At 40.0% G+C, this 8901-nt stretch overlaps 1 protein-coding gene across 2 annotated transcripts in view; it reads right to left on the bottom strand.

The window, feature by feature from the left end:
* The window catches only part of PTPRG (protein tyrosine phosphatase, receptor type, G), a 1006925-nt gene that overhangs the window by 436667 nt on the left and 561357 nt on the right, over window positions 1-8901 (bottom strand). For both annotated transcript variants that reach the window (XM_006862095.1, XM_006862096.1), the window contains exon 4: window positions 3575-3723. In XM_006862095.1, the coding sequence (XP_006862157.1) occupies window positions 3575-3723 (149 nt within the window). The remainder of the gene's footprint in view (window positions 1-3574; window positions 3724-8901) is intronic.

The raw sequence follows: 8901 nt of genomic DNA, 5'->3' as shown, positions 1-8901 counted from the left end.
TTTGTCACTCTTTCTTCTTCTTCTGTCTTTGTGTGGAAGCTCATCTGAAACCTGTCCACCATGGGTGACCCTGCTGGTATTTAAAATACCAGTGGCATAGCTTTCAGAATCACAGCAACTCACAAGCCACCACAGTATGACAAACTGACAGATGAGTGGTAGCCTGACACTATAATTAAGTGTAAATTGCTAAAATATGATGAACTGGATCTTTGCTTACGGATGCAAATACTCAAAATTCCAACCAGAATGGAAGGATTCCTCATATCAAAGAACTAGCTTGTTTCCTCAGTGCACTGGGTTGATAAGGACAGGCAGTTTAAACATTGTTTATCAAAAATGGGGGCTATAAAGGCACCAAGTGGCTGGCTTACAAGAATTCATGAGTGTGTTTAGTTTCAGAATAAGGGAGATAAAGTAGAATTCCCACTGGACAGTTTTCCTCTTTTCCAGATCAATCTGGTGAAAGGGCTTGGGGGATTTTACAATTCAACTGTGAGTAATTGTTAGCAAGATTAACTGTGATTGTCACAATTGTAAGACTAGAAGATGTGTAAGTAAAAGGAGAGAATGGTTACTCTTTCATTTCGGGAACAGATGATCCCAAAACCATCAAGAAGGAAAAGCATGAGTGGAATGTGAGCTCCTACCAGGGGAAGCCCTGATAGCATGGAGAGACAGAACAGCTGCAGGCACTCGGCCCATGGACTGAATAAGGCTGTGCACCTCCAGGCAGGAGGCTGACTTGCAGAATGTACATTTAAATGAATACATATTTTTTTTGTTTTGTAGGTGTATATCAAATATTTTTGCTTTGTTCATTTGTGAAATAAAAGATGGAAATTAGGAGCCACCAGGAATAATGGGATAGCTGTTGTTGTAGGGAGGGGGCTGGAATCATTGAGATGAAGCAAAGCGGATACTCTGTGAGAGTAAATCTGAGGATCTTGTCTTTTCACCTTCATGCAATTCACAATAAAAAGTTGAAATAAACAAATAAGTAAGCAAATAAAATTAAGTTGTAAGTTTTCAGAATACACATCTACTGGATACATGTTTCCAGAAGAAGAAAGCGGAGACAGGCCCTTCTTCTCATGGTGATTCTGGGTTAGTGACATGATAATGAATGAAGTTTAAGTTCCTAGTTCCCAGCCCCAGGGTCTTCTTTTCTAATGTAGCAGGTCTTTGGGCTGGACTCACATACACTGAACAAATGGTAACCCAATTGTAAGACAAAGAGGCTTCAGAGCAAAGTTGGCTGGACACAATCTACTCCTTCAATTCACAGCTCAATGTGAATCCTCAGCAGGTCACAAGGGAAACTCCACACTTAAAAACATGATGTAATTTGTTTCTAGGAATCTGGTTTTCCAAGTGAAAATAAAGCTAAGACTTCTAAGAAATGATTCATTCAATTTAAAGGAAGGAGGAGAGTCCATTAAGCAGAAAAAAGCCTACCCGTGTGGCATATAATTAGTGTGAGTAGAACAGAAAACATTAGAGAGAAAGAAGTCTTAAAAGAAGAAAAGCTTAGGTAAAGAGAATTTGTCAGCTAAACAAGAAATAGGAAGTATTTTCTCAGAGTAGCATCACGGATGTTTACCTGACAGTAGTAGATAGGACACACATTGTAAATAATGTTGTTGTTAAGTGGTGTGGCGTTTGTACAACCCTAGGAATGGCTGGTGGGTTTGAACTTTACGATTTACTCTCCAGTACTTACTCTACAGCACCATATGGTTATTAATGTTTTATTCCAACTCATAGTGACCCTGTATAGGGTTTCTGAGGTCCTGGTGCATGGCTATATAAAATAAACACTGGATTGCTACCTGCAAGGTCGTCCATCAGTTAAAACTCACCAGCTACTCCTTGAGGCTTTTTAAAATTTGAAAGAGCAAAAAGCCTCATCATTCTTCCGGAGAGCAGCTGGTGGGCTCAAACTGTGGACCTTATGGTTTGCAGTCCTGTCATTATCCTACAGAGTCAGTGTGTCATAAAAGCACCTATAAATGTTGGAAAAAGTCATCTTTTGCATGGCCTGCAGATCCTCACCTGGACCACCTAGTCAAAGCCCTAAGTCCGGAACATTCACTTATAATGAGTGTCCTACTGGTCTTGTTTCTTTGCCTTCTTCCTCATTAGGAAATCTCCTCCCCTGTTCCGGAGACATGGTGAATCTTCCCTGTACTGCTTATTCTGTAACTGTGCACATCCTATGGCACAGAGCTAACCACATTACTGTATCTTGTGCCAGCAGGGAAGGAAAGGGGTCCTTTGTCTGAAACATGGAGGAGGAATGAGCGCAGAACACCAGACCTGCAATGGCTGTCCAAAGAGACTGACTTGCTATGGAGGAACCAGAACACACATACAATATTGTCTGCCTCTTCTCTACGGGAGGAAAGCATTATTCCAAATAGTGCCCCTGTGAGATTCATGCCTAAGAGATCTATGACTTTGACTCAACAACAAAGAAAGAAATGCTGATTTTCTCTTATTATAGGTGTTGTTCACCTTAAGTTTCAGAGATGCCTAAAGGGTCCATGAATAGGCATAGAAAAAGGTGGAGTTATGAAACTGTAAACACTATATGCAGATATACACATGCATCTTCTCTCTGTGAAGGGCATCCTTCACATTCATCAGATTCTTAAAGCCAATCATGACTTCACAGAAAGAATGAAACACAAAGAATGGAAAATTTCCTTGGCCATTTGAATCCTTAGATTAAAACATATATCCAATGAGATAAATATACAAATACTACAGTTCAATTGAGCTCCTGACTGGCACCTATACCACTAAAGGCTTAAAACACAGGGATCCCAGCATTTGTAACAATAAAAGAACATGAACACTGATCATGATTAGCAAGAATGTAAGGGTAGCCATGGAAGGGATGTGTTGTCTGAATTCAACATTAATAAAGAAGTTTTAAAACTTGCTGTTTCACCCATGCTCTAAGAGATATAGATCAGCGCATAACCCAACTGCACCCAAAATTTTCTTATTCCTAGCAGCATGGAGCTGTGAGAATACACAGAGGAAGCAAAATGTCATCATTGATCCCAGCAAAGCAAACAGGATTCTTACCACCTGGGGCCACAGCCACTTTCTAAGCAGCTGGCAGAAGCAAAGACAACCTCATAACAACTTCCCTACTGGGAGAAGGCTTTGAGATTCCTCTTCAGACGTTGGCTAACTTTCATTTTTCTAAAGGGTGAAAATGAAGTCACCTAAGTTTCTTATAAAATGTCACCTTTACAAATCAGGGTTTCAGAAATGGATAGAAAACAGAAACTGTGTCAAAGAATCAAACGATGGAAAATCATTGACCTGGGGTGAATCTGGTCAACCCAGGATGTCTGTGACTTCTATGAATTTCTCTAGTTAAACAAAGATAAGGCACTTGAAGGTAGAGAGCCACCTGCCACGTTGCAGATCAAGGGTTTTCAGAGAGACCAAGGTAAGAGGTACTACATAAGTTTGATTTGAAAAATGACTGGGGGTAAAGACGCAATTTCATTAATGTAAAAACCCAAAGGAATTTGAGATTTCAAGTTTCTCTCACCTCCACAGGAAACCTCCTGCCATTGATGCTGTGTTCAGAGCCTGCAGAGCCATTGCTGTGGCCCCAGTGAAACTCCACCTTCTCAGCTTTGAATCTTCCAGGCAGCCCGGCACCACTGACAAAATAGTCATCTTTCAGAAGAATGGCCACTGTGTCAAATGGAAGAGAAGGGAAGAAAACAAAATGAGTTTCAAAACCAGACCCTAAGGAATACTTGTTCTGCATCTAATCAAGTTCATGATTGTTGTTGTTTTTGTTAATTGCCGTGAAGTTGGTTCCGACTCATAGCAACCCTACAGGGTTTCCAAGTCTGTAAATCTTTACGGGAGCAGAAAGCCTCATCTTTCTCCCGCGGAACCGCTGGTAGTTTCGAACTGCTGACCTTGCGGTTCACAGCCCAATTCGTAACCACTACGCTACCAGAGCTCCTTAAGTTCATGATCAACATATGTGAATTACTTTCCTTTTGTAGTTATTTAAAATATATATATATAAAATCAGTGTGAATAAATGAGCACATTCTACCTGCAGACTGGTGGGGTCATTGTTATTAGCTGTGATAGGGTGGGTCCCTGACTCATGTCATGATAATACTATAAAGCACTGCCCAGTAACCATACCCATGATTGGTTGCATATCTGATCGACAGTTACAGATTCATAGACTTTTCATTGGTTGGTTTGTGGAAGTCGATTGTCAAGCCATTCTTCCTTGTTAGTCTGAAATCTGATCAGCATCATAGCGACATGTATGCCACCACTGACAGACAGGTAGTGGCAACTCATGAGGTGTACTGGCTGGGAATTGAACTTAAGACTCCACATGGAAGACAAAGACACACTCCGTAGTGTCTTCAACAATGATTCTACCACGGAGTCACCTGAAGTCACTATTGTTGTCTGGTGCTGCCATGGGGAAGATTGTGATTCATGATAACGCTATGCATTATGGGAAATCTCTTGGAGTCATTACTTGGCTCCAAATCGAAATGAAATTCCAGAGAATGTCTTATCCACTTGACAGATGCAAAAAAGGAGACAATGACTAAATAAGTCACTCTGAATCAGAGTGTCCTCAGTCTGATGACCAAAATTATCTACAGAAAGTTTTTTCATTCTGATTTGTTTTGAAGCACTGATTCCTAAGGTTATGTCAACATTCCAGGTGTGGAACAGGATGAGAAAATTACATGAAAAGCTAGGCGTGACAGCCACGGCTGTTCAATCAGAAAAACTTATGCAATGTACCAGGAAATAAAATTTCAGGGATTCCCCAATATTTAGGCAACAAACAGTAGTAACATATCTGGGACTGGGTTGCCACTTATTGGATATGACAATAATACAAGGACAGTATACTGTAGAACCATCTCATTAAATCACTCCAATTAGGTCAGATAACTAGATTTGCTTTTACTTCATTGAATTCCAAGCATAGGAAAATCCCTCTTGGCCCAACCATACAACACACAGAACATACACAGCATAGGGAACCTGAACTAAATCAAAGCCTAAGTTTCAAAAGCACACCCGTCTCCTCTGGAACACAGCAGGGAGAAACTGACAACAAGTAACCTATGATCAAAGAAAACGGATTTTTCCTAAAGTAGACTTATAATGCAATAAAAACCAATTTTATTTTTTTTACGTGTCACATGGTCACACTTACGTTCTCTGAAGAGCCTTAGCTTGTTCATTCATCCAGCAAACACATTTGATTGCTAAGTTATTTATGAGATGCAAACAGTATACTAAGTAATTTGTGATCAAAAGCCATGCTAGTGTAACTTTAGTTACTGGAAAGTGCTCTTAGAGCCTCATTCCTCAATGAGGAATTCTCATTCCTCATCTTCTTCCTAAAGGGACCTCAGTAAGAGCTATACCTAGCTAGCTTCTATGGTTTTTCCCTCTCCTTCCTTTGTCTTTGTCAAATTTTTTACTGTTGTTGTTAGGTGTCATCGAATCCATGCCAACTCATAGCGACCCTATGCAAAACAGAATGAAACACTGCCAGGTCCTGGGCCAACCTCACAATTGTTGCCACACTCAAGCCCATTGATGTTGCCACTTGGCCTATCCATCTCGTTGGGGGTCTTCTTTTTTCTCTGACCCTCCACCTTAACAAACATTATATCCTTCTCCAGTGACTGGTCACTACTGACAATAAATCCGAAGTATGAGAGATGAAGTTTGGCCATCCTGGCCTCCAAGGAGCACTCTGGCTGCACTTTTTCCATGGTACTTTCAGCATAACTCAAAAGCATAACTCAAAAGCATCAATTCAGCTTTCGCATGCATAGGAAGTTAGTGAAAATACCATGGCTTGGGTCAGGCGCACCTTAGTGCTCAAGCTGACATCTTTGCTCTTCAACACTTTAAAAAGGTCTTGTGCAGCAGGTTTGCCTAATGCAATACGTTGTTTGATCTCTTGACTGCTGCTTCCATGAATGTTGATAGTTGATCTAAGAAGAATAAAGTCCTTGACAACTTCAATCTTTTATCCGTTGATAAGAATGTTGTTTATTGGACCAGTGGTGAGGATTTTTGTTTTCTTGACATTGAGATGCAATCCATACCGAAGGCTGTGTCTCTGATCTTCTTGAGTGATTATTTTAAGTCCTTTTCCGTAGTTTCGGTTAAAATTTATACAGGAAATTAGTGTTCCATTCAATAATTTAAACAAATTTGATATTGGTTGTAATCACCTCAATGTGACAGATTGTTCCTGCTGCTTTCTTGGGTTCACTATTGCCGTTTTTCCTCCCTTTCTTCTAAAATTTGTTTTCAAACGAATGCCACCTCGTAGTCTCATATGGTTGATTACACCAAGGGATACATTCCCTCTAGTGTTATTACTCACTTTACAGGGCTGGAGCCCTGGTGTGGCGCTGTAGGATCGTTACTGGACTGCAAACCACAAGGTCAGCAGTACAAACTCAACAGCTGCTCTTAGGAAACTCTATACAGAGTCGCTATGAGGCAGAATTGACTCGATGGCACTTAATTAAAATAAAAATTGTTTGGCTGAAAGTTGACCTCCCAGAGTGGGTGTATCTCCAGGCTTGAGAAGACTGAAACTTTCAGGGTTTCACCAGACTCTCTAGGAATAGCAAGTCTGGCCATTTTGATGGGTTTGAATTTTGTTCAACATTTTTTATTTCTCTCTACTAGGATCCCAATCTGCAAGGTTGACAGTAGAAAGTAGGACATCATCTAGTCCTTCTGGTTTCCGGGTGGTGGTGGTTATGTGCTGCCGAGTCGGTTTCAACTCATAGTGACCCTGTACAGGGTTTCCGAGGCTGTAAATCTTTATGGCAGTAGAAAGCCTCATCTCTCTCCCATGGAATGGCTGGTAGTTTCAAACTGCTGACCTGGAGAGGTCAGCAGCCCGACTCATAAGCACTATGCTATGAGAGCTCCTTGGTCTCAGCATACTGGAGGCTGTACTTAATACACACAGCCCCTTAGTACTTTGGACAAATAGTGCCCTTGAATCCTTGAGCATCGTCACTCTCCTTTATCCGATAGTTGGGCCCTTAGATGGCCGCTCAGTCTCCATAAAAGATAGAGACAATGCATCCAATTTAAAACAGTGTAATTCATTTCGCAACTTCTCTTTAAAAAGGAAACATTAAACACAAGTGAAGGATCCTTGTTCTGATAAATCCCTTTTTATTATGTTCTAAAGGCATGTTTCTTCCCAACTTCTGAAAAATATACAGTGAATTTTTCAATTAGTAGCACAGTGAGTTAAGGGATAAACTGATAAAAAAGTAAGTTGTTTCTTATGCCAATTAAACATGCTTCAGCATTGCTCCACTTTCACTGTGGGCGGGTTATATTTTACAGTAAGGGCTGGCATACACTCAGCAAAAGACTACAGAGTAAATGTTTTTGGGTTTGTGTATCATATGGCCTCAACTGCAACTACTCAACCTGGCCTTTTTAGCACAGACACAGCTAGCTATAGATCATATGTAACAAGTGGGAGAGACTGTGTTCTAATAAAACTTTATTGATAGACACTGAAATCTGAATTTCCTTGTCCATGTGTTGTGAAATGTCCATGTATTGTGAAACATTATTCTCTTTTCAGTTTCTTTTTTTTTTCCCCTTCAACCATGAGAATATGTAAAAAACCCAAACAAACAAAAAGAGCAGTGCTGTCTACTCTGATAGTGTAGTGGTGACGAGGCTTTCTACTCCTGTAAAGATTTACAGCCTCGGAAGCCCTGTGCAGGGACACACAGAGTTGGAACCAACTCCACATTACTTAACAACAACATTTTAGAAGTTACAACATTACAATTACACACTTTAAGTTACAATGTCAAAACATGTAGGAATTAGCTCTGTAGTGTCTTAAACATGGTTGATTACGCTCAGCCTGTTATAAATTCCATACATAACATTTTGCATCAGAAAGATGAAGGCATAGCATTTTGAGTGCATCTGTTACAATATACCCAGGGACTCAGCAGCACCTTATAAATATTTGATTTTATCTAAATCATTTATGTCCCTGTCAGGGGTCATTTTACTTGTTTTACATGAATAATTAAAAGCATAATTAGGAAACTGTACAATCTGAAACATTAACTTCATTTTTTATTTTACAGTATTTTTCACTAGAATGCCACATATACGAATTCCCCTTTTGAAAATGCTTAGGTTTTTGTTTACAAATACAGAAGGAAAGAAAAAACTGTCCTAGTCATCACATACTGATTTTCTAATGACCGCAGAGACCAGTGCTCTGTTTTGAAACAGAATGGGCTAAAGGTGGTAACCACCGAAGACAGACTGTCTAGAGAACATGAGCTCAGGAGATGTCTAGATTTGAGCTGGAATCCTATTCTGCCATTTAACACTGATGCGGCTTGAGTGGTTTACCTGATTTCCTTGTACCATGGTTTCTAGTTCTGTTTAAATGGAGAAGAGTTAGATACTGACAGTATCTAACTAGTGAGGCTATTTTGACAAGGAAACCACGTATAGAAAGTACTTAACTCAGATGTCAGGAACCCAGAAAGCATTCACTGAAAGGATGATTACTATTCAACTCAGTTCTGGTGACATAGGCAGAGCTTATGTGCAGAATAGAAGGATGACCCCACAAATATAATTCTCTATTTTCAGGTTGTTGTTGTTACGTGCTGTCAACTCATGATGACCATGTACAGTATTTACAATGATGGGCTGATGGGTCTGAGAAGCCAGCCTTAGGGTTAGCAGTCCAGGACTTAATTTTATTTTATTTTTTTAATGCTTTATTGTGAATTACGTGATAGTTTACATGGGAGGACATCAGTTTCACATTGATCCCAT

This window comes from Chrysochloris asiatica, unplaced genomic scaffold (assembly GCF_000296735.1).
Source record: "Chrysochloris asiatica unplaced genomic scaffold, ChrAsi1.0 scaffold00046, whole genome shotgun sequence".
Lineage (NCBI taxonomy): Eukaryota > Metazoa > Chordata > Mammalia > Afrosoricida > Chrysochloridae > Chrysochloris > Chrysochloris asiatica.
Note: the sequence above shows the minus strand (reverse complement) of the source record. Positions and strands in the feature narration are given on the sequence as shown.